Raw genomic sequence first — 24,492 nt, 5'->3', positions numbered from 1 at the left:
CTAAAGGTTGAACCTTGTTCTTTGCTTCTCCATTCCAGCCTTCCATTGCCATTGGACAGCATCATCACCTTCACTGCCTGCTCTGCCAATTCCCTTATCAACTCTTCTCAACTTCAACGTAAATCTTGGTCCTAGCTCCTGCAATCCAGCTCTAATGCCCTCTACACCTTCCACGATTTTTCCATCCGGTCCTACTACGCTCTTTTCTGTTTCTCGCTTCTCCCTGAAAACATATCGATGTCTTCGGACAAATATATAATCACGTTGGTTGTGCAACGTGACTACTTGTCTACCCTGTAACTCTGGTTGTGGTGGGAACAGCGTCAAGAATAATCTCGCAGTCAACAATCCCAATGGTGTGCGAAAGTTGTTCAAAATAAGTTCTGGGTAGTGATTTGTTGGGTTACCATGACCAGGCAACTTCTTTCCTTCAACCCAATTCTTGATCGAGAAATGACAAGTAGGACCCGATGGTAGATGGACGATGGTCAAACCAGTAGGTACCTTGGCGTCTTCTTTAAGCATGACAACGGATGTATACTCGCGATTTGTAGCAAATTTGCAGATCTCTCGTAGAGAATATTTGTGTCCATAGCGATGGGCCGATCGAGGAACGTAATTGCTATTTGGGAAGAGAGTGCATAACAGATGAGCTTCTGCATGGAGTGTAGAGTTTAAGGAGGTTGTGAGGAGAATTTTTGGAGCTGGCGGAGGTTCATCTGTGAAGAGGGTGGGAAATTTGAGGGCTAGGGAAGATGGTGTAAGGTCGAGATTTGTGCTGGTTGTTGAAGGCGCATTGCTAACTGCTCGAGGTCGGCTTTCGGTTTCTTCATCCTCATCGTCTGATCCCTTCTCTGAATCCGAATCCAGCATACTATCGACATCATCGTCCTTTTCCTCTGGTTCTTCATCTAAAGGTTCTTGCTCTGCAGCCTCCGCCTCTTCTATGCGCCTTCTCTTTAATTGCTCGACATCTACACTGATATTGAGGTCGTTCCCATCGCCCGATACTTCATCCCAAACACGCTTATTATCAATTGTATGTGGAATGTTCTTCGCTAACCGTTGCCTTCTCAATTCGGGATCTCTATCTTCTTCTCTCTTTCGTTTGAAGCGTATATCTCTGCGATCGTTATCACGAGCCTTCTTTTGTTTGATATGTAGATCTTGTCTCTTGAATTTATTACTAGTTTTAAAAGGTAATGCTGCCTTCGAAGAGGCTGGGTGTACACGTTTGGAACCCATTGTGAGATTATTATGTGTCGATATAGTAAATACCTAGAGGAAAGGATGTCCAGAAAAACGGAAGAGGAAATCCAAAAATTATTTTACCTGATATCGGTATGCGGCCGCTTCTTCCCGATTGGTGGATGGATCTACAAGGCTGTCCCCCTCGCGACGAGTCACACAAAAAGAAATTCCCCCACGACTTTTATGAATCGCAAAGCTTTTGAAAGGTTCCCAGACTTTCTTCGACTCATACCTATCATTGGATGAGTCTTCGGTGAATGCGATCTTTTTGTAGCCTTTTAAGAAATATTGTCCTCAAACCAAAACTAAACCCACAGCTCACATTTCGAACGTTTGCAGCTACAACACCCCACCATAAATACCAAACACCACAACAAAAGAAGGGCAAAATAATGTCGACCACTACCACCCTCAAGGGTCAGCCCCTTGATCGTCAAGTCCTCGATTCTATGTTGAGGCGGCGCATGTTCTATACTCCCTCTTTCGAAATCTATAATGGAGTCGCTGGTCTTGTAAGCAAGAAGCCTTTCATACAGTGTTCCCAATGTTCATTACATTCTGCATGCATCTAATTCTACGACCCTTTCACTTCCTGAAAAGGCTTCAAACCTTCAGCCTATGTTAGGCCTTCTTTTCCGGGCAATTACTGACTTCTCATGTAGTATGATTATGGTCCTCCAGGTTGCGCCTTGCAGGCAAACGTTGTTGACTTATGGCGCAAACATTTCGTCTTGGAAGAAGATATGTTGGAACTGGACTGCACAGCATTGACTCCAGCCGAAGTTCTCCAAACTAGTGGTCACGTTGAGAAGTTTGCAGATTGGATGTGCAAAGATCCCAAGAACGGCGATATCATGCGAGCGGATCATTTTGTTGAAGACATACTTGAGTCGAGGCTGCGAGGTGACAAGGAAGCTAGAGGTGTCAAAGTTGTTGAGGAAGAAGAGGACCCATCAAAGAAGAAGAAGAAGAAGAAGACTAAGGGAATTGAAGCTGTCAAACTCGATGATAACGTCGTTCAAGAATACGGGGAAATTTTGGCAAAGGTGCGTCTATTTAATGATATTACAAGTATAAATATTGACCTTTTAGATCGATAATTATAATGGAGAAGAGCTTGGTCAATTGATCAAAAAGTACGAAATGAAGAACCCAGAAACTGGCATGGAGCCTTCCGCACCAGTGGCTTTCAACCTTATGTTCCAGACTGCAATTGGTCCAAGCAGTAACACACCAGGTTATCTACGCCCAGAAACTGCCCAAGGTCAATTTGTCAACTTCGCCAAGCTTCTCGAGTACAATCAACAACAAATGCCATTTGCTTCTGCTTCCATTGGCAAGTCATACAGAAATGAGATCTCTCCCCGTGGTGGCTTACTGAGAGTTCGAGAATTCTTGATGGCTGAGATTGAACATTTTGTTGATCCCGAAGGCGGCAAGAAGCATGAACGTTTCAACGATGTCAAAGATGTAGAGCTTGTTTTATTGAATCGCCATACTCAATTAGCCGGTAAAACTGATGTTGAAAAAATGGCTATCGGTAAGGCCGTTGAAAATGGTACCGTCGACAACGAGACCCTTGGCTACTTTTTGGCACGAATCCAGCTCTTTCTTGCTAAGATTGGTGTTGATCAATCCAAAGTTAGATTCAGACAGCACATGGCCAATGAGATGGCTCATTATGCTGCAGATTGCTGGGATGCCGAGTTGCATACCAGCTCTGGTTGGGTTGAGTGTGTTGGTTGTGCTGACAGAAGCGCTTATGATCTCAGCGTACACGCGAAGAAGACCGGTGCGGCTTTGATGGTCCGTCAAAGATTAGATACTCCAATTAATATCGAGGAGTGGCAAGTTGATCTCGATAAGAAGAAGTTCGGCCCTAAATTCAAGAAGGACGGTAAGGCTGTTGAGGCTGCTATTGAAGCTCTGTCGCAAGAAAAACTAGAATCTCTTGCAAAGAAACTCAAAGACGATGGAAAGATTGCCATTGAGGTCGATGGAATTGCTGATGGTAAAGCCGAAGTTGGTGCTGATCTTATCAAGATTGAGCTCCGAACCCGGGTTGAAAACACCAGAGAATATACTCCAAATGTAATCGAGCCTTCATTTGGTATCGGTAGAATTTTGTACGCCTTGATGGAGCACAACTACTGGACCCGTGGTAGCGAAGGTGGCGATGAAGCACGTGGTGTAAGTGATTGTTCATTCTCATGCATTTGTAGCGACTAACAAAATCTAGGTTCTCTCATTCCCACCAATTGTTGCTCCCACCAAAGTACTGCTCGTTCCCCTTTCTTCTCATGAGAGTTTCAAGCCCTTCCTGAAGCAAATCTCATATAAACTCCGATCCATGGGTATTTCTAGCCGTATTGATGATTCTTCGGCATCCATTGGCAAGCGTTATAGCCGAAACGATGAACTTGGTACCCCTCTGGGCATCACCGTCGACTTCCAAAGCGTTAACGATAGTACATTCACTTTGAGAGATAGAGATTCCACCAAGCAAGTCCGTGCATCCCAGGAGAAGATCCTGGCGGCTATCAAAGAGTTAGTTGACGGCACCAAGGTTTGGGCAGATATAGAGAAAGAACTGCCAATCTTCGAGGGTCAAGAGGCTGATCTTCCTACTCGTTAAGACACAGAAATGTGCAGATTTCGCGAAATGTTTATCACATGTTATCAGATAGGCATGTGGATCCTGTAAATACCTCTTGGTTAATCCTTGAGGAGTTCGGAGAATTCGATGTCACACATAGATGGTGAATTTATCATATTATATCGCGCCAGATGATAAAAATAACCATTCATTAATGACCAACGAACTTTTTGCAAAATGTTCTTGATTGTAAGAACGACTTATAATTGATATGATAAACCATGTGTTTTAACAAGATCCTCGTCCTATGTAATAAGTAACTACAAATTCCGAGAGATCAATGCGTGAGCTTCCATCATCCTTCTTTTTCGCTTCTAGAAATTCCATGACTGTTAGGGGCATTTAGAAGGGGGGGAACACACAAATCAATCATGTAAGAAAGAAACACCCCGTAGAAGTGACCATTTCCTTCTAGGGGATGATCATAAACATTTGACTTCATCGAAACCGGAAACATATAGCCCAAGAAATAACTAAACCGTGCGAGGGTTCAAATCTGTTACACGATCCGTTCATTTGGAAACACGAACTTGTAATACCTAGTACCTATGACACTAATTTTCGAAACAAAGGATGCTCATTTGATTAGTAGGCTCGGTAAGGATAGCGCTTAGGAGGAATATCAGAGGGGGGCTTTGCTTACTTCAAGAGCCCAATGCACATTTCAATCTATTTACAAAGCGTCTGTTTGGGAGAAAAACAGGGAATTTCCGCAATGAATTTTGTAGGAGACGTTGCCGTTGAACTGTTTTATAAATCTTTCAAGAGTTTTAGAGTTCACGTTTAGGGGCTTTGACAACTTGTAAATAGCGTTTTGTTTGTGTCAATCAACTAATCTGTGAAACAGTACTAGGTGGTCCAAAATAAACACCTGACTCTACCTGCTTCTCACTTGATCAAGATATCGAATTGTCCGTATAACATATGCATTGGTAGTGGTTAGAAACTTGGCAAGCTTAGTTGGGTACTACTCATCACAGAATCATAGCCTATGATGATGCTATGCTCTCGACTAATAAAGAGTATCTCAGGTAGCTGGTAGTCCTAACTTTGATGGATCGTTCAGTTCATCCCTGAGTCAAAGTGCTTTCTTTTCTTCCCAGTCAGCCTCTAGGACCTTTCTAATGATTGATCCCCGATAGGCTAAGTTAAGGAAGAAGTAAGATAGGCAGGAGAGAGGCTTGATAGGGAAAAACCATCTCTTGGGCATGACTTTGTGTGTGTGTGTGTGTGTGTGTATATTTGTTTGCAGTAATACTTCTCGTAAGATGTAATAAAATCTTCGGATTAGTTTTAGATATGTATAAATACTGTGTTTAGTAAGATATTTTCATGCTCAGATATACAAGAAGTATCTACCCGTCTCTTTCTCTCTCTGGAGCTCCAATCAATCTTCAAAAGACTTCTAGATATTCGCCCAGGCGTATACAACAGAAAGATGGATAGATATCTTTGAGACAGAGCACACATACTATATATAGGTAGATAGGATAGAAACACAGCTTACTTATTGCTCTTTCATATATTATATTGTTCTACTAACCTTTCTTTATTGATACACGCTCACTTGGTGAATTATTAATAAATGCATCAATTCATTTGAAATCAGCATCTGAATTCTCTCGAGCATGCATTCATCCGTGAACTCTCCTCCTCTTACTCTTTGGTGAATGTGAAGGGACCTTTTGGTGAATTTAGTGAAAGGATTTGGCCTCTTAGAAGGGTGCACGGGTAAGGGTATGGGGGTCTATTTAGCGTCCTATAGTTACCGCTTGAACAAAAGGCGCTACTACAAACTCGATTCCTAAAACCTGCCGCCCAAGTAGATCTCAATCACTTTCAATACATTGAACAACTCCATCCAAAAGGATCTTTCCCCCTCTTATAACAAAGTTGTCTTGTCAACATTGACAACATAATACTGCAACACTCAAAAACATATAATATACTGAAAGCTCCATTCACCACATCCCAATATTACAAGAAGAAGAAGAAAACGCTGGATGTTGGTGTGCGACGGCAACTCTCGGTCTTTGTTGATCCCCTGGTTTGCGACCTCGAACAACCTCGAAATCTCCAACTGTCTATAACAAATAGATCAGGTGGAGTTCTTACTCACTCCAGCCCAGGCTTTATTACTTTGTATGTGACTGCACTTTTTTATACTTTCTTCATTCACAGAGTAATAATGAAATGCTAATATTTATGAATACAGTCATTTTTGTCTTCTCTTTCAACGATACCCCGCGGCTTTCGGTCTGCTTGTTCCCTTTCAGAATCCTGCATACACTGTTCCTTAAGTTGTAATTCTGCCTTCTCATCAAGATGGCTTCACAAAATAGGTATGTAATTTCCCATTTCTTGTTCATATGCACAGAGCAGCGGGCTGGAACAATTTGAACACTACATATATATATCAGAGTTCTGCTTTGGACGAATCTTATTTGCCCTTTCGTGGACCTTGCATTTTGCAGCTGCTGTTGCATGATTCTCTTCACTTACTTCCTTTGTGGATCCATACAAGAATAAACCTAATTAATAATTTATCAGCATTTATACACCAGGTCAATTCATGAACCCGGGACCCGCGCCTCGACCTCCTGCTGGCCCTCGACTAAATTACACTCCTACTACCGCGAATATTCCAGGAAATGTGTCTGCCCCTAACATTTCCCAATTAAGCATCAATTCTCCAATCGCCAGAACCGCCACATCGACATACTCTGGCTCGACCGTCTCTCTTCCTTTAGCTCGACAACAAACCAATATGGATGGACAAGGAGGCGTCGCAGTGATCAAGGAGGGATGGGCTTCAGTCAAGGAAGGCAAGAACTTCATCAGTCCTTGGAAGAATAAGTGGCTCATCCTCCGAAAGGAGGCACTCGATTTTCACAAGACTGAAGGTGGTAAAGTTGCCTATCAAATTGTACTCAAGGATGTTCTTGGGGTTTCAAGAGTCGAGGCCGCGGGAACTATCTTCGAAATCAGAAGAACCATGAATGGCTCATCAAACAACCCAGGAGATGATGACAGTACTGGAAGGACTCTCCAGATCAAAGTGAAGAGTGACGATGATCTGTACGAATGGATTGACTTCATCTATGCCCGTTGCCCTGGAATGGGCGGTGTCAGCAACCCAACTAATTTCAGTCATTCCGTCCATGTCGGTTTCGATCCCAATACGGGAGAGTTTGTCGGATTGCCTGCAGAGTGGTCAAAATTGCTAAACTCTTCAGCTATTACCAAGGAAGATTATGAGAGAAATCCCCAGGCTGTGTTTGAAGTTCTGGAATTTTACTCTGACATCACCAAGCGTCAACAAAATCCCCAGCAATTTTCGAGCTTGACACCTACACCATCTGTCGCCCCAAATCAAAACAAACAACTTGGTTATATGCCAGGTAATTCTATAGCACCACCCAGGCCTCTTCAACCCCAACAGCAGCCAAGCAACGATGGTTACGGTTCGCAACAACAGCAGCAGCAGCAGCAGCCGCAGCCGCAGCAACAACCTAGAAGACCCACACCTCCAGAGCAAAGTCAGCAGCGCAATCAAATGCAACAAATGGCATCAAACTATGTCACTCCTGATCAACGCGAGGAACAGAGACAGATGCAACTGGCTGCACAGAGACAGCGAGAATTTGAGATCGCCGAGCAGAACCGACTGGATATGGAAAACTATAACGCATCAATTCCTCAAACTCGCACGCCAATGGCCAAGCAGGAGATTGGTGGCGGTGGTTATTCGAGCAGTCCATCTCAAGACCGCTACAACCCGACTAGGGTGGCACCTTCTGCCCCTCGTCCACAGCAAGGACAACAAACTGCTGCTCAAAGACCAGCCCAGAGACAAGCTCCGTCTGCGCCAACTTCTAATAGCCCAGCCAGACCACCACTTACCACTCAGCAGAGCTCTTCTTCTATGAGAGACCAAAATGGTTCCGAGAGACAAGATCCTCGATATCAAAATGGCCAAGCCGCAAATGCATCCCAGCAGCAGCGACCAGTTCAGCAACAACAACCAGCGTCTAGGTTGCCTGCCCCAGTCAACAACGTCAAGCCACTTAATGTTGCACCCAAACCAGCTGCTAGTGGCGCCCAACAAAATGATGCGGTTAAAGCTGCAGAAGCTGCTCTTACCGCTAAGCCAGCCGCTTCCGAGCGCACAAAGGATGTTAGGATGTCAACCATGTCGGAGAATGAGGTCATGGCTAAATTGAAGGAAGCTGTTTCCAAAGATGACCCCAACCTGTCTTACTCCAAGCAGAAGAAAATTGGTCAAGGTGCTTCAGGCTCTGTATATGTTGCGAAGGTCAAAGAAAACCCAGCATCTCCTGTTGCTCGCGAAGTTTTGCGTCAACAAGGCAGTAAAGCTCAAGTTGCAATTAAACAAATGGATTTGGCTCACCAACCGAGAAAGGAGTTAATTGTAAACGAGATCATGGTTATGAAGGACAGCAAGCATCGTAACATTGTCAATTTCCTCGATGCTTTCTTGAGAAACAACTATACCGAACTTTGGGTAGTCATGGAGTATATGGAGGGAGGTGCCTTGACCGACGTCATTGACAACAACTCAAACATTACTGAAGACCAAATCTCCACCATTTGCCTCGAGGTATATTTCAAATTCGATAACCTATTCTGTGTATCTATACTAACTTTTGGATAGACTTGTCGTGGACTTGAGCATCTTCATGCACAAAGCATCATCCATCGTGACATCAAGAGTGACAATGTTCTGCTCGATGCACGTGGTAATGTCAAAATCAGTAAGTTCAACCAAAATGATTAATGTTTCTTCGTACTAATGTGCTTGTAGCCGATTTCGGATTCTGCGCCAAACTCACCGAATCCAAATCCAAGCGTGCCACCATGGTCGGTACTCCTTACTGGATGGCTCCTGAAGTCGTCAAGCAAAAGGAATATGGACCAAAGGTTGATATTTGGTCTCTTGGTATCATGGCTATTGAAATGATTGAATCTGAACCCCCATATCTCAATGAGGAGCCTCTTAAAGCTCTATACTTGATTGCCACAAATGGTACCCCTCGTCTCAAGAAGCCCGAAAAGCTGAGCAAAGAACTCAAGGCTTTCTTATCCGTCTGTCTTTGTGTCGATATTAGAAGCAGAGCATCCGCAGACGAACTGCTGATGCACGACTTCTTGAAGCACGGTTGCGATACTGCTAGCTTAGCTAACCTCCTACATTTCCGAAAGAACGCCAAATAAACAACCAACAACTTTACGAGAGTTAATGATACAACGTTTACGAAAAGCGAGCAATTGGTGGCATTTCGAGTTCGTATTTGGAAGCGGTTAAAGCTGATTTAATTTTATTTTGCGACATAACGCAGGTTACATCATGGGTCATATTGTGTGGTACCTATACTATACCAACAGCATCAATGCCCGGAGTTTCTGGGAGTTTCACATTCTGTTTACTTTGCGCGACATATCTAAGATCTGAATAATCGTGGTCGCATGTCAATGACATATCTGGAGGCAGATAAAAGCTGGGCTAAAAGGAACAAACTTCACGTTCTGCTTTACCTACTTTGGCTTCTCGATGATCTTGCAGTTTGTGGATAGCTAGGTATCTTTGGGATCCTTCGAAAGTGGGCCTCAAAATGAGGATATACTCTACGAGAAGATAGCCCGAAGGGGTAATAATAGGCGTCGGGTAGATTATTTGAAGAGAAATAAGAAAAGCTAAAAAAATATAACAAATACTATAATGGTTGTGATGATGTGAAAGTATGGCGAAAGTATGGCGAAAGCATGATTTTACCAATCCATGGGTTAGTTTTTAATATAAATTAATTGTATGACATGGGCCGTAAAGAGAAAATGTAAAAGCATAAGAGCGGATGTTATCCTAATTAGGAAATCTTGAATCTTAAACACCCGAAAAGCTTCTAGAACTACTAGCTACGTATAACCTTACTAGTGTTCTATCTAGTCTAGCCTCGGTCAGCCTGACAGATCTGGCCTCGTTACTGGTATACCTAGCCTTGCAAGAAGCCGCCCAACAATTCAAGTTAAGAACGGCAGTTCTATTGCACAAATTTGGGCATTTCCTCATACAAGTTATCTTGTACATTCCAAAATCGATTCTAGAAGATGGCGCCTTTAATACCGTCTGCAAAATTAACCTTGCCATATCCATTGTATGCTTGCGACTTTGACCCGATAGATTCCTCACGACTAGTAGTTGGTGGGGGCGGAGGTGCAGGAAGATCAGGTGTGGAAAATAAAATTGTAAGTCCGAGAATATATCTTCTTAAGAGACCGTTTCATGTTGGAAGCCGATTGTCTTTTGTGCATATGCTAATCGCTATGCTTTCTAGACCCTTTTGGACACTTCAAATCCGAACGAGCTTGTTGGAGTCGCCGAGCTAGACCTGAGTAAGGAAGAAGACAATGTCGCTAGTCTTGCAGTCGGCCAAACTCAAGGAGATACAACCTTAGTATTTGCAGGAGTGAATTCTAGTCCGGCGGACTTAGCTAGAGGGAAGAATGCGCACTTTCGAGTTATTGGAATAAGCCCAGTTTCAAAAGGGAAGGGAAAGGCTACAGAGCCTGTTGCGATAAAGAGCAAACTATCCGAGATTTTGAGATGCCCATTGTTTACCAATGTCGAGAGGGATTTATACCAAAGGGTCATTCGATTATCACGACCTTATGCAGGACAAGCACAATGGGGTGCGATTGCAACTGGATTTGCGAAAGATTCTGAAATAGTACTTTTCCAACCCGCGCAAACTGGACCACCTACTTCAAGGAGTGCCATAAAGTTGGCGAAGGAGGTTGTTGACATGGATTTTATACAAACGGGAAAAGATGATTATCTTTTCGCATACGCCGATGAACAAGATATATATGTCAAAAAGCTTGGCTCAATAGATGATGGGGCAGAACCTGAGTGTGTATACATTACACCTGCTTCAAGAAGCGGGGAGCCAGTTACCATACCGTCTTTCAGATCGATGAGATGGCTAACGAAGGATTTCATTATCATGCTCACGAATATCCATAGCCAAGGAGGTGTAGTACTACAGATTCTCAGATTACCACCCAGTGGCAAAGGACAGTGCAGAATCGCGCAATCACACAGACTCCCATCCAGTATAAAGAAGGCTACTGGTCTCGCAGTCGTCAACCTTACACCACCACCAACTCCCGATGGAGAGCAAGGATACACTCAATTCGTGATTGCGGTCGCTGGCCACGATATTTCCATTTCCCTCTTCAAAGTTGATCTCCAACACGAAGCAAATAACTACCTCGTCACACCTATCAAACCTTTCCGAAAATTCAAGAATGTTCACCCTGGGGTGATTACAGGAATTACATTCTCAACTTTTACACCACCCACCCAATCTGTTACTGCAAGCACACCTCCTCAGCACCTTAAACTCGCTAGTACAGGTATCAGCAACACGGTCATCGTCCACACCATCCCACTATTCCCCGTTCCTCTATCCGTGAAAAGAGGCCAATCAAGCACACCGCGCTACGTCGTTGCCCTCCCTTCAAGCAAAGCAGTTTACTCCTTTGGAATCATCGTCTCTATGCTCCTAGCGTTGTTAGCAGCAATCCTAACGCAAAGTGTGCTGGAGATCAGGGGGGTTGTGGAACCTCATTTGGGCGCCGCAAAGTATCTACCAATACCTTTACAGGAGGCAATTGGAAAACCATACACATTTCCGTCTAACTATCACACACTCAATACACACATCCCCACCTCTCTGATCTCCACAAGCCCGGACTTCTTCGCGTCCCTCCGCTCTCCCACCCCCAATTCCGCTCCCTCTAAACTCTACCTCCACCACGGACCTCCTGTCCCAGACGTTGACAACCAAGACATATCCCCCGATATTACGTCGCCAGAACTTTCTTCATCTATCAAAGCAGTTCTTCACGACGAAGAAAAACACGAGGGGAAATCATGGGATGAGTTGACGGCTCCGCAGAAAGAAAATTGGAAGAGAAAATTAAAGGATGCGGGACATTGGGCCGAGGAAATGGGAGAGGCGATTTTCAAAGGGGTGGTTTTTGGTGAGTTGGGAGGTCTGGTAGGAGCGGCTGTTGTGCAGGCCGCAAGATAAGTGAAGTCCTCAAGAACGGACGATGGCGAGAATTGGAAACTGAGAGAAGCCAAAGATGACGGACTGGAGATGATTCGGAAAGGCGTTGTATAATAGCTCCATGATATATTGGATGTTGGATGTTGGCTGGTGAAATTGTGAGCAAATTTTTACCTTCTATTGTTTTTTGTTCAATGAGCTTTGTGGTGTGCCTTGCCCCGGTCACAGAGATGATATGAGATACGGTAGATAGGATGGATGTAAAGTACGATACACATAAATTTTATTTCTCTCATATCTAATAATAACTATATACGAAATCTTCCCGATTGAGATTGATTTGGGAAACTATTCGAAATTATTTTTCAAGCATGATACCTCATTTCTTTTTCGGCTTTTCAATATGTTATGTTCAACGCATGCTCCTTATTGATTATCCAGAGAGTTGTGAATGGCAGCAGTGCTGCTATATGCAACTAGTTTCTTGAAGGTGGTACAAAGGGGTTCATGTTGGGCTCGATATTTAAAGCCATTTATATTGTCGACGTGCCTGTATTAATACAAACAAACAGTCTTTGTTCCAGACTAATCATACTGGAACGTGATAATCCCGTGTGATATCGCGTGATCGCGTCATTCCTAATACCCTGAGCCTAAATCTTATAAAGCAAGACCTTTCCCGTAACCACAAATCTAGCTGCACAGAGGAAAAAGAATCCTAGGAGCAGAGACATTGTCGCAAAGAGCTGAGCAGATAAATAGCGACCGTTATCTCTTGTGATTAAAAGACCAGCGATGGGTGGACCTGTCCACACTGCGAAGCTCACGATTTTCTGGTGAAGTCATTTTGCATGTTCATTGTTGTCTCAAAAATATGGATGGGGTATTCACGAAAATCACTCTCATTCTCACTCCCGCTTTGTTTAAATCTGTTGTTGAACTACTTATTAATGTGGCTGGAACATCGTTCGGAGCGCAATTCCAACAACTCCATATACCACTGCCAATGCGCAGAGATCTCCTCGGGATGTAACGCCAATCATTGCATATGCACATATGATACAGGCGATGGTGACCACGAGGAGGATATTCATGGGTATTGTATAGCGATCTACCAAATACGCGGGTACAATGCGACCTAGAATCCCCGCGCCATTATAGATAAGAATATGTTGAATGATTCTTTCAGGGGAATATTGACGATGTCGACCCTGAACAAGTTCAAGTAATCCGAAGGAGCTCAAGTAGTAGACCGCGAAATTGATACCCCAAATACTAAGGACATTCCCATGGCAAACAAGGTATACGATTTTCTTTGAAAGCGGCGAGTTCAATCATAGGACCTGTATTACAAGGGGGCAGTCTAGGTTTCGCGAATACGTTACAGATTATCAGACAACTTGTGGTGAAAACAACCAAGATTCTCATGGTCCATTCGTAGATAAGTGGTGTGATGAGTTGTTGGAACATGACGGGGAAGACTAAGCCTCCTGTAGCGCTGCCACAGGCATAGATACCGACGGCTAACATCTTGTTCTTTGAGAAATATGTAGGTGCTACTGATAGCGTTGGGCAGAATAACCATCTATTGCCGAGAACACAGCAGATTCACCGAGAAGGGAATAATTGCCAGTATGTGCTGACAGGGAGGCCATGAATATGCCTATCACGCTGTGTATAGTTCCAACCGCCATATAGAGTTAGTGTTTTCATTTAGAGCAAGCATCAAGGCAGTTCAACTATTACAAAGAGCAGAAATATACAACATGCTAGAGATGAAGTAGAGCAAGGAGGAAAAACCTACTACTCACAAAAAAACTGGACAAAAGTACCCAGCATCGGTAAGACGGCCTGTGAATGTTCCAATCAAGAATACGAAGACTTGAATACTCCCAATCCACGATACATCCGATGGAGAACGGTCAAGAAATCGATATAGTATTCTTGAGAGACACCAAATGAGTTGATGAAACCCCTAGATTACAGTCAGTGTATCTGTAGAATTTCAGCCAACACAAAGTGCAATCATATTCTTCGGGGCACCGAAAGAGCACATGACGGAAGCAAAAGCCTAAAACCTACCAAGTATTCATAATAATCAAATGTCCCACCAAGACTTGCGTGCACGCGACAACTCCGCCATCTGGAGGAGGCCCTGGATCTTTCCAGCTCGCTGCACTTTTTGTCTTGGAAAGTACCCTCAAGTTTTTCTCTTTGACAGTCTCGGGTTTGATAGTATCATCCTCGGCTTCATTCAGAGCTTCTGGATAGAATTCAGATTCTTCCTTCTCGGTCATTTTGATGGAGTCGGTTGATGAAGTTGGACTACGTGGTCACTATGCAGAATGTATGGATATACTGATTCGCTTGGTTGTAGAATTTCTGATTTGATGATGGTGAAGAGATAGATGAATCTGGGATAACAAATTAGTATTCCTGAACGTTCCAGAATATCTCTTAAGAGTCCAACTCGCCTAGCAGTTCCTCGAAAGGGTGTTTTTAGTCGAAAAACTGATATTCACAATTCCACAGGGAAGTAAGGAGAAGGAGAAGGAGAAGGAGAAAAAAGTCAAAGGAATAGAAGCATACGATTTAATAATCTCAGTGATTATATGTAAAACTGCAGAATCATTTTTCCCGGCCTTTATTTGAAGATTTTCTCACTGCGGGATACAACTCAATTGTATCTTACTAAGCTCATGACAATCATCAGCGACTAGACCAATTCAAGTTATAGTAAACATCGTGCATATGCTTTGAGATGTCTATTTCTTATAACCTTAATACATAAGTATTCTGAATGAATACTGAACAACGAGACATGTTACCTTTATTGGCCACACGAGTATTTCGTAAATTTTCGATCTAGATTCTTCGCTAATCATGATCACCTACATATCCTCACAAGGACTAGTTTCTCGCGTAGGTTAGAACTAGAGTACTATATATAGTCGATTGATTTTTTACGCAATCCACACTGACGTCCCTGGCACGATACTAACGTTGACATTGCAGGATACATACTGCTGCAGCTACCGGGGAAAATAAGGCCCCTCCCTACAAGGATTAGATATCCCGGGGATGATCTAGATGTGATCTGCATAAGGTTATCTGCGCGGTGCATGCAGGATGGACATCGGGATGGGGAACCTGTTATTGGTGACTCGTGGCGTGCTTTTCTAGATACGAAGCCAGCACAAGCACGTCCCTGAATATCTGCTTGAGATAGATCCCAATCGAGGAGTTTATTCCACCAATTGTGCTGTGTAGATGCGGGAGTGAGTTCCTTCCGTAGCTTAATTCTAATGTTGATGGGCGTCTATTTCGCAAAAGCGATACGAACTCCAAGTGGCAAAGAGATGGGGAGAATGTCAGTGAGGCTTATGGTATTTACTTGTCGCGATTTATAGAGCGTTAACATAATATGGCTTGGAATTATGTTCAACGACAACTCTGTAGCACGTGCTATGCATGTTTCAATTGGGTATAGTGCTTACCCTAGGCCTGCAACCCCATCCCCCACAGTTGAACGTGGGACTTAATTCCCGCAGGCTATATTACGTGTTCACTGTACCGTATTCCTCCAAAAAGATGAAAACGAACTCACTACCATGAAACACATTTTAGCATCAAAATCTCACACGTTTGATCTGCATATTTGAATCTGCAAAAATGTCCGCACCACAAACCCTCACCCTCGCAGTCTCCCAATCCCACACTCTATCCACCACCTCCGAAACGCTCGCAGCTTTATCACAACAATGCCGCAAAGCGTCCAAGCAATCTCCCTCTCCCGATTTGATACTCTTCCCCGAAGCCTATCTAGGTGGGTATCCACGGGGCGCGGATTTCGGGGCTGTGGTCGGATCGCGTGACCAGAGAGGTCGAGAACAATTTTTGAATTATTTCAAAGATGCGGTGGATATGGGGGATACGCCTGAGGGGGCGGGAGAAAAATGGGTAAAGAGGGAATTGGAGGGACAGGGAGGAGGAGATAGTCATGTGAGGAGAGGAGATGGGACGAGAGAGGAATTGGAGGCAGTGGCGAGGGAGACGGGGATTTTTATCGTTACCGGGTTTGTGGAGAGAGCGGGTGGAACGCTTTACTGTGCTGTGGTTTATGTGTGTCCGAAGTTAGGGGGTGGGTGTTAAAGTTCTTGACGCGTGAGGTTCTATGAGAAAGTACAAGCTAACTCGGCGCTAGTGATTGGTAAAAGGAGAAAAGTGATGCCGGTGAGTCTTTTTTCCAAAAACATCTTCGCATCCCGGATAAAATCGCTTACTACTGGGTATACAGACAGGAAGCGAATGCCTGGTATGGGGCCAAGGCCAACCATCCTCCCTCCGCGCCGTAACCACCACCATCAAAGGCGTCAAACTAACCCTCGCAGCTGCCATCTGCTGGGAAAACTACATGCCTCTCTTGCGCCACTCACTCTACAGTCAAAACGTGAATCTCTATCTCGCTCCCACCGCCGATAATCGCGATGCCTGGACAGCACTCATCAGAACGGTAGCTTGTGAGGGTCGATGCTTCGTCCTGAGTGCGAATCAATGTATCAAGAAACAGGACCAACCAGCTTGGATCTACGGCGAGAAATCTGAAAGCGAGGAGTTTACATCTAGAGGGGGTTCTTGTATTGTTTCTCCGCAAGGAGAGATTTTGAAAGGTCCGTTGTGGGAGGAGGAGGATGGGTTGATTATGGCGGAGGTGGATTTTGATGATTGTTTGAGGGGCAGATTGGATTTAGATGTTGCGGGGAGTTATTCAAGGTATGTCTGTTCTTAGAAGATGGTTTGGGATGTTTCTAATTTGCGTGGACAGAAATGATGCGTTCAAGTTGACTGTGACTGGACTAGATATTAGTCCTCCTCTTTGAAAGAATGACGAGGTACATTGACTTACATTGAATGATTTCAAATGTTAGATACTTCGGATTGAGGGCCCTGAAAAAATCATGTAATTGAAGTAAATAGGAGAAACACATTCAGATCAACTATCATGCTGGTGCGTATACACAAACAATTGTAACCTTTTCCTTTGGGAGGTTTGAAGAATGAACTACTCGAGTAGTCTCAATTACTATATTTGTTGTAACTTTGGAAACTACAATAACTAAACCTTCCAGTAACTTGATGCTATAACACATTAAAAATGAACACATGAGAATAATCATCTCAATTGCCAACAGCACATTCTTCGTCCAAACTTTCTACTCCAACTAAACAACTCCGAAACCCTCATCAACAACAAAACAACCTACATAACTCTACGAACCCCTCATCAACCCCTTCGCTCGCGGAATCTTCCTCACCTCCATCTTTCCCACCCGATTAAAATCACGCACATGGGCCCCTCCACACGGATACCTCCCCAAGTCCTCCATCACGGAGGGCGGAAACGGGGATGACGGAGAGGATTTTAGCGGGATGGAGAAGTTTGTCTCCACCTTGTTGGTAGATGAGTTTGGTTGGTTTGATCATCTAGTGATTTGTCAGATATGTGCTGGGATATCCAAGAAGGATACTTGAGGACTGGGGGTTTAAACAACACGATCTTTGGGACATACGATATTTTTCAATACTCAGTCGCTTGCTGTATAGATTCGCCGAGGACAAATACTGAATACTGTAGAAGAGAAGACGATCTTGTGAATCGAAATGACTGCATATGCGTTTGTCAGAGACGTGGGGTGTGTGTAGGTGGGAAATATTTAGTATTTACATATTTAGCTTATATACCCACCCAGGCACGCCGGTAGTTTATGTACGGGAAGCGGGGGGGGTAGAAACCCCTGCAAACGGCGCCATGCATATGCACCTACCCAGCTGAGGTAGTTCCATGGCCCAAGCTTTGTAGCCACCACTCCACAGACGAAACCCCCCTGTCGTTTGTATTGGTTTATTCTATACCGGATTCCCGAATGTAGGCTTATAACAATCTTACAGTCTCATTACTCTTAAATATTGATCTTATTTTTATATTATAGCTATATGAGCTCTATCATTTCTACCCCTGGCATGCCGACATTAATAATATTTGGAAAATTGTTTTAGATTATTATTTGTAAATGAAGCAAAACATTGAAAAGCATTGAAAATTGATTTTATTAATTAATAAAGTAAAAGAAATTATAAAAGAAAGAAGATATAGATAACTCATATAGATATAAAGAGCACCTCTATAACTTAAGCTTTGTAGTCATTACTCTATAAACGAAACCCCTCTATCGTTTATATTGGTTTATTCTATATCGAATTCCCGAATGTAGACTTATAATAATCTTATAGCTCTATTACTTTTAAATATTAATCCTATTCTTATATTATAGTTATATAAGTTCTATTATTTCTATTTCTAATATATCGATATTAATAATACTTAGAAAATTGTTCTAAATCACTATCTATAAATAAAGCAAAACATTAAAAAGTATTGAAAAATGATTTTATTGATTAATGAAGTAAGAGAAACTACAAAAAAAAGAAGATATAGGTAACCTATGTAGATATAAAGAGCACCTCCAAAATCAACATACCCCCGTTTTCGCGCCTTATACCCCACTACTATGTGATACTTCTGATCTCACCAAGTACCTGCTGAGCCTGTTCCCATTGATCCCGATCCCTCACATAGCAAAGGTCCCGCGTCTTAATAGCACAAGGCAGAAAACGCACCGAATCAAGAACATACGTAACAGGACCACCAACCCCATTCAAAGAAGAAGCAATAGCGACAGACATCACACACATTATGACACGCGCTTCCCCAATGACCAGCAATGGCTTCCCAAGTCCATTTTCGAAAGCAAGTGTGAGTTCTTGGGTTGCGTGCTCCTTGTAGCGTCTTGTCCATTCATAAGCATTCTCTGGGATAGCGAAACCCTCTGGGTTGCCCAATGGTCCATCATCAAACTCCCGACACCATAGATTATCGTTATCGCAAGCTTGCGCTCAGACATGATGGACAATCCAGCTACAGGAAGGTTTTCAGCCTTCTTCTCACGCGAGACGACAGATTGAGGATATGGACTCCCGAACTTTCCAGGTTTCCCAAGATGTCGAATAAAGTCAATAAGTTGAGGCAAGCTATTCTACGACAAATTAGCAGTATGGAGCAGGTAACCCGCGTTCACAGACTTAGCATAATCTGCGAAACGCGCAACAATCGGCCGCATGAGCGAATTGCTAATGGCAATATAACCACTATGCTTCGTACATCCCGTCTCGATTAGCATCGTCTCGCACGCCATTCATAGCCATGGTTGGTAGATCGCAATGATAGTTTGACTGCCAATTATCATGAAGTCAATGAGGCAGTCAGATCTTGACAAACGATGTGACATAATTTGACAGTCAAAGTCAAGGGGGTTGACAGTCAAAATAAGATTGTCTGGTGAAGGAAAATTTCTAATGAGAGTACTTTAGCGCTCGCAGGAGTTGATCGAAATGAATCGCGCACCTAAAGACTCTTTTTGAATTCTAATCCTGAACTAGGATATTGAAGAATGCTCTGGACATGCGTGATCCGGTACTACATGGTAGTTTCAGGACTCGTCGAACATCTGATTTGTACCAACTCGAATAATACCATCCGAACTATTGTGGTATGATAATGGCAATCAGAAGAGAGGTCAACACGGCATGATCTGACACTGCAACTTGACACTCATATCACGTCCTCACACGGGTAAACTCTTGGCCAGCACTGACGATGTCTTTAGGTGCGAGCGGTCACTCAAACACTTGCTGAAACTCATCACGATCTTGTCACCCTCCAGCTATATAGAATAGTCTAAGACTGCAACTATTTGGATTCAAAGCAACATTCTAATCCAAATCTTCATAACTTCGTACAAATTCTCATCAACATTATCATAACTTCAAATCTCCAGCAATCGCTATCACTGACCCCATCGTCATTTTAAAACCTTTGCCAACAATTTACTTGACCTCCTCCGAGCTGATAATGAAGCAGAGAGCAAGGAGTTGCTCGACGCTTGTCGAGACTATGGGTTCTCCATCTCGATTTCACCAACAATCCGGAGTCATGCAAACTGTGGGATGTAATGCTTCTAGTAATGAAGTATTACTTCGAATAGTCGCTTGAAATTAAGATGCAGGACGCTCGAGTGGATGGCAACTTCGGAAAGTTTGCTTTCAAAACCTTTTGGATCTTTACGATCTGTCGCTAAGCCTTCCTAGTTATGAGGGCATAGGTACCGAAGAGGGCCCCAAGCCAAAAACATGCGACGGCTACGAACCTCTCAAGGTATGGAACACTCTTCGCTTACGCCACCTCTCAGCCCAACTAACTTTTCTATCAAAGATTTCACGCCGAGAATTCCTCAAAAGTTCAACGGATCTTACTTCCTCAGTCCGCTCCCAATCAGATGTCTTCTTCTCATTGATCAAATTGATCAGGGAAGCGCACAATATCACCCTTGTGATTCTCTCCTCTCTCAATTCAGCTAGGACCCACCGGCTCCAAGAGATTCGAGTCTTATCACACCAACCACATGGCAGGAGTAACCTCGCTATCAACACTCGGCATATTGCGCTACTCAAAGCACGAAGAAGGCACTAAACCTACAAGAGTAGGCCACAACAAGCACACTGACGTCGGTACTCTCACCTTCGTGCTTGCTAGACAATGGGGTCTTCAATTCCTCTCCCCAGTCACTAAACAAAGGGAATTTCTCGAACCCCGGGCTAGCCACGCCATCACCAACGTTGGTGACAGTCTACGCTTTCCATCTGGGGGAGGGCTAGCGAGCGTTGTGCACCGCGTGTTCCGCTCAAGCAAAGACAAGACGTGGATCGGTATAGCATTGCAGATTTCTTGCGCCCGAACGATGATGTGAAATTCGGTGACTCGAATGAAAAGGCTTGGACGGCAAAGGAGTGGCACGATCTCAAATTCAACGTATTGAAGAGTCCAAGTACCTTGGATGCGAAAGGGCAATTTTGACCGCTATAATTGGAGAATGATAGGAAGATTTCTGTTGCGGTATAAAATGGGCGCATTTGTTGCTCCTTGGTATTCTGCTAGAAGTATAGGGAGTTTAGGTTAGCGATCCTCATCTGCTGTTCTGAAACTAGATTTTTGATGATTATAGTGTGAGTCATGTGCTGGGCAATCGTCGCCGATACTTCGTTTTCTGGAGAGCGTAACGCTTGACTTTGTAGTGCCTGCGCTTCGTGAGATTCATTGCGTCCCGTGCCCATCGCTCTATTGCTGATAAAGCTTGCGTTGCCTTGATGATTGTGCATGCTGAAGTTGCCGCAGCATCATCTCGGAAGGATTAGGAAGTTAATGGGCATGCCTCGTTCATCACAAACGTCGCTGAGTCGAAAGTGTGAATAGTACGTTCAATGGGGTATCCTTGAAACTCTTATTGAAGTACCAGCAGTTTTGTGAGGAGCCAGAACGAATGTTGCTTGTAGGAGTTGAGAGGAGATATCTCACCACGATGTAGTTTTCTGAATGTGCTAGTTCTACTTGGTACCTAGCCCAGCACGTGCCTAGGTGCTGAAGGATCGGATAAGAGCACGTATAAGGTGGCTAGTGTGGCTAGTGCAATTGCTGTAACATCCATAACATGAATATCTCGTCACCTCTGTTAGGTAGTTAGGCACTAGGCAGTCAGTTCTATGTCTTTATTCCGAGTTCAGGTACAAGAGATGAAATATCTAGAATCCATTTTACATACGAATAGCGTTAGATTTCTTTGTTTTCTTAATATCGTCTATAATCTATAATCTATAATCTATAATCTATCATCTATCATCTATCATCTATCATCTATCATCTATAATCTAAAAGCTCCTTGTTTAAAGAAATGCGAGAAATGATAGAAAGTTCTCGAAGCTTCCAATCCATGCATCCTCTGTTCTATCCAGTACCCAAACCCCCCACTGTACAAACGTCACCACCCAATCTGTGAATGGCGGGGAGGGAAAGATGGAAGATTCTTGATTCTGTTGGTGGATGAGGGATGCTGATGGAAGATGAGTATACCAGCAGCTACTTTGCACCGAGTAGCTAGATTAATAATAAACTGTTAAAGCCTTGCAACACTCATTCAGACCTTTCGATATTCATATATACATACATACATACATACATACTTAATAAAGATTTGTTGTTATAATATAGCAATTCAATCTCTCACCCCAACTCAACTCAATTCAACTCAATTCGATTCGTTTACTTATTTTAGTACTTGACAACAACAAAGGATTCCAATTCCATTCTAGATATTCTCTTCTTCCAGCGTCACGAAATCGAGAGCTATCTAGGGAAAAGACAACAAGTAGGACTCATACCCAAACTAGCCAACAAATTACGGAGGGGGTGTGAACACAACTCATAGCTCACAATCACGAGATTTTGGGAAGAATCTTACTAAAGTGGTATGTCAATTTCATAATTTCCTTGTATTCTTGTAAGGAAGGGACGAATGAACAACATTTTTCCTTCCTCCTATCCGTCAAGTCTCACCAGATCAACCAATCCATCAATCCATCAATCCATCAATCCATCAATCCATCAATCCATCAATCCTACCAGACTTGCCAACCACCACTGGCAAAACCAGCACATAAAACCCAACACATAACCTTCCTTCGAATCCTTTAAGAGGTCTTCTACAATACGACCTTTGTCTGCTGATTTTTTTCTCTCTCGCAATCCTAGTCACTGACGACACACATTCACATTCTAGTGGACGACTGCTTTATAGCCTTTTCACAACCAATTCGCTACTCATAGTCAATATTCAGCATCTTCATTAGACAAGAAATCACTACTTGCTGTTGATCTTTTTGAAGTTGGACACAGCTCATCTAAGAACTTCACGACATTTCGTTTCCCGTTCTCAAACCAAAGTTCGACAGCAACATACATTTGAAGAGCAGTAAACATGGTAGCAGAAACAAAACTTTACGATGCATTAGGCATCAAGCCTTCTGCCAATCAACAAGAAATCAAAAAAGCATATCGGTATGTACAATATCACAAAACCCCCCTTCTTCTTAATTATACCACAATCACCATCTCCACCGCTACGCCCAGCTTATCCAAAGAAGAATGAAAACTAACATACCAACAGTTTAATGGCCCTAAGACACCACCCCGATAAAAACAAAGATAAACCCGACTCGGCTGAAAAATTCAAAGAGGTATCCCAAGCCTACGAAATTCTCTCGGATCCCGAAAAGCGCAAGACTTACGACCAATATGGATTAGAATTTATGCTTCGCGGCGGCCCCCCACCACCAGAGCCTGGCGCCAGCGGCGGAAACCCATATGCAAGCGCAGGAGGCATGCCTGGAGGTTTTGAAGGCTTTAGTTCATCTGGCGGTGGCATGCCCAGAGGAAAGACATTTCACTATGATTTCAGTAGCGCGGGTGGGCCAGGCGGCGGAGGGTTTAGTTTCAGTAATCCAGAATCGATTTTCAGTGAATTTTTGAGAGGTCAAGGAGCAGGTGGTGCGGATGGAATGGAGGATATGTTCGCAAGTATGGGGGGAGGAATGCCTCGCTCTAGTCCTGGAGGAGCAGGCGCACGATCCAGACCAGCACGCTCGGCATTCCAGGGCGCGGAACCAGCGAGACCGAGAGCGGAGACGCCTGAGGTGACGACGGTGGAGAAACCTCTAGCGTTGAGTTTGGAAGAATTGTTCAAGGGTTGTCATAAAAAGATGAAGATTAAGAGGAAGACTTTTGATCCAGAAACGGGCAAGAGACAGACCACCGATCGCATTCTGGAGATGGATATCAAGCCGGGATTGAAGAAGGGAAGTAAGATTAAGTTTAAGGGTGTTGGTGACCAAGAGGAGGGAGGGCAGCAAGATTTACATTTTGTTATCGAAGAGGTATGTTTTACTTTCCCACCAGGGGCTTTCCCTCCCGTTTTACCCATAGACGAGAAATATACTAACCTACCTACTAGAAAAAACATCCCTATCTAACCCGTGATGGCGACGACTTGATCATGACTGTCGACCTCGACCTCAAAGAAGCCTTGACAGGCTGGAACCGCACCGTCACAACCATCGATGGTAAAAACATCTCTCTGGACAAAAGCGGACCCACTCAACCCGGCTCCTCAGATTCCTATCCCGATTTGGGCATGCCGCTGAGCAAGCAACCTGGCACGAGGGGTAACTTTATCGTGAAGTATAACGTCAAGTTCCCGACGAGTCTGACGGTGGAGCAGAAGCGGGCTTTGAAGGATATTTTGTAAGCGGGTTTTGCGTTGCTCTTTGGGGGTTTCGGCGTATGGGAAGGGATTTCCTGTTGTTTATATTAGCTGGCGGAATTGGAGTGAGAGCGGGATATAGCAAGCATGCATGATTTGGACTGATGTCCCGAGTGTCTTAGGATGGACGGATGGATGGAAAGAAGAGAAACACACTCCCTCGACTAGGTTGAATTTCACATGAGAAACGAGGAATGAAATGACGATTGATAATAAATACAAATGC

At 43.7% G+C, this 24,492-nt stretch overlaps 9 protein-coding genes across 9 annotated transcripts; 6 read left to right on the top strand and 3 right to left on the bottom strand.

Annotated features, from left to right (window-relative positions):
* Positions 1 to 1,245, bottom strand: EAF01_004835 (uncharacterized protein; the record flags this gene model as incomplete). Its single annotated transcript, XM_038913089.1, has 1 exon — positions 1 to 1,245. The coding sequence occupies one exon, from the start codon at positions 1,243 to 1,245 to the stop codon at positions 1 to 3; it is 1,245 nt and encodes a 414-aa protein (XP_038771175.1).
* A 205-nt stretch (positions 1,246 to 1,450) lies between these two features.
* EAF01_004834 (uncharacterized protein) lies at positions 1,451 to 4,380 on the top strand. Its single transcript, XM_038913088.1, has 4 exons — positions 1,451 to 1,763; positions 1,914 to 2,297; positions 2,344 to 3,441; positions 3,491 to 4,380. Exons 1-4 carry the CDS (start codon positions 1,509 to 1,511, stop codon positions 3,884 to 3,886), a joined length of 2,133 nt encoding a protein of 710 aa, XP_038771174.1. The 5' UTR covers positions 1,451 to 1,508; the 3' UTR covers positions 3,887 to 4,380.
* Positions 4,381 to 6,232: 1,852 nt separating this feature from the next.
* EAF01_004833 (uncharacterized protein) lies at positions 6,233 to 9,142 on the top strand (the record flags this gene model as incomplete). Its single annotated transcript, XM_038913087.1, has 4 exons — positions 6,233 to 6,249; positions 6,458 to 8,528; positions 8,583 to 8,682; positions 8,733 to 9,142. 4 exons carry the CDS (start codon positions 6,233 to 6,235, stop codon positions 9,140 to 9,142), a joined length of 2,598 nt encoding a protein of 865 aa, XP_038771173.1.
* A 738-nt stretch (positions 9,143 to 9,880) lies between these two features.
* On the top strand, positions 9,881 to 12,371 carry EAF01_004832 (uncharacterized protein). Its single transcript, XM_038913086.1, has 2 exons — positions 9,881 to 10,171; positions 10,261 to 12,371. Exons 1-2 carry the CDS (start codon positions 10,034 to 10,036, stop codon positions 12,019 to 12,021), a joined length of 1,899 nt encoding a protein of 632 aa, XP_038771172.1. The 5' UTR covers positions 9,881 to 10,033; the 3' UTR covers positions 12,022 to 12,371.
* Positions 12,372 to 15,672: 3,301 nt separating this feature from the next.
* Positions 15,673 to 16,880, top strand: EAF01_004831 (uncharacterized protein; the record flags this gene model as incomplete). The annotated part of the gene is made up of 4 exons (XM_038913085.1): positions 15,673 to 16,141; positions 16,205 to 16,233; positions 16,298 to 16,773; positions 16,826 to 16,880. 4 exons carry the CDS (start codon positions 15,673 to 15,675, stop codon positions 16,878 to 16,880), a joined length of 1,029 nt encoding a protein of 342 aa, XP_038771171.1.
* Positions 16,881 to 18,567: 1,687 nt separating this feature from the next.
* EAF01_004830 (uncharacterized protein) lies at positions 18,568 to 19,263 on the bottom strand (the record flags this gene model as incomplete). The annotated part of the gene is made up of 3 exons (XM_038913084.1): positions 18,568 to 18,869; positions 18,926 to 19,089; positions 19,220 to 19,263. The coding sequence occupies 3 exons, from the start codon at positions 19,261 to 19,263 to the stop codon at positions 18,568 to 18,570; spliced, it is 510 nt and encodes a 169-aa protein (XP_038771170.1).
* Positions 19,264 to 20,117: 854 nt separating this feature from the next.
* On the top strand, positions 20,118 to 20,971 carry EAF01_004829 (uncharacterized protein; the record flags this gene model as incomplete). Its single annotated transcript, XM_038913083.1, is given in 5 exon segments — positions 20,118 to 20,152; positions 20,206 to 20,272; positions 20,330 to 20,446; positions 20,472 to 20,732; positions 20,744 to 20,971. 5 exon segments carry the CDS (start codon positions 20,118 to 20,120, stop codon positions 20,969 to 20,971), a joined length of 708 nt encoding a protein of 235 aa, XP_038771169.1.
* A 77-nt stretch (positions 20,972 to 21,048) lies between these two features.
* EAF01_004828 (uncharacterized protein) lies at positions 21,049 to 21,273 on the bottom strand (the record flags this gene model as incomplete). Its single annotated transcript, XM_038913082.1, has 1 exon — positions 21,049 to 21,273. The coding sequence occupies one exon, from the start codon at positions 21,271 to 21,273 to the stop codon at positions 21,049 to 21,051; it is 225 nt and encodes a 74-aa protein (XP_038771168.1).
* A 1,652-nt stretch (positions 21,274 to 22,925) lies between these two features.
* EAF01_004827 (uncharacterized protein) lies at positions 22,926 to 24,251 on the top strand (the record flags this gene model as incomplete). Its single annotated transcript, XM_038913081.1, has 3 exons — positions 22,926 to 23,005; positions 23,115 to 23,880; positions 23,958 to 24,251. The coding sequence occupies 3 exons, from the start codon at positions 22,926 to 22,928 to the stop codon at positions 24,249 to 24,251; spliced, it is 1,140 nt and encodes a 379-aa protein (XP_038771167.1).
* Between the last annotated feature and the right edge of the window lie 241 nt (positions 24,252 to 24,492).

The sequence above is a fragment of the Botrytis porri genome (assembly GCF_014898465.1).
Source record: "Botrytis porri strain MUCL 3234 chromosome Unknown BPOR_006, whole genome shotgun sequence".
NCBI lineage: Eukaryota > Fungi > Ascomycota > Leotiomycetes > Helotiales > Sclerotiniaceae > Botrytis > Botrytis porri.
The sequence above is the reverse complement of the archived record's forward strand: the minus strand, read 5'-3'. Positions and strand labels throughout refer to the sequence as shown.

Coding starts and splice junctions, on each gene's coding strand:
- EAF01_004834 (XM_038913088.1), top strand. CDS start 1,509: ATGCGATCTTTTTGTAGCCTTTTAAGAAATATTGTCCTCAAACCAAAA. Junction 2,298..2,343: donor ACGGGGAAATTTTGGCAAAG/GTGCGTCTATTT, acceptor TTGACCTTTTAG/ATCGATAATTATAATGGAGA. Junction 3,442..3,490: donor GTGGCGATGAAGCACGTGGT/GTAAGTGATTGT, acceptor AACAAAATCTAG/GTTCTCTCATTCCCACCAAT.
- EAF01_004832 (XM_038913086.1), top strand. CDS start 10,034: ATGGCGCCTTTAATACCGTCTGCAAAATTAACCTTGCCATATCCATTG. Junction 10,172..10,260: donor CAGGTGTGGAAAATAAAATT/GTAAGTCCGAGA, acceptor TATGCTTTCTAG/ACCCTTTTGGACACTTCAAA.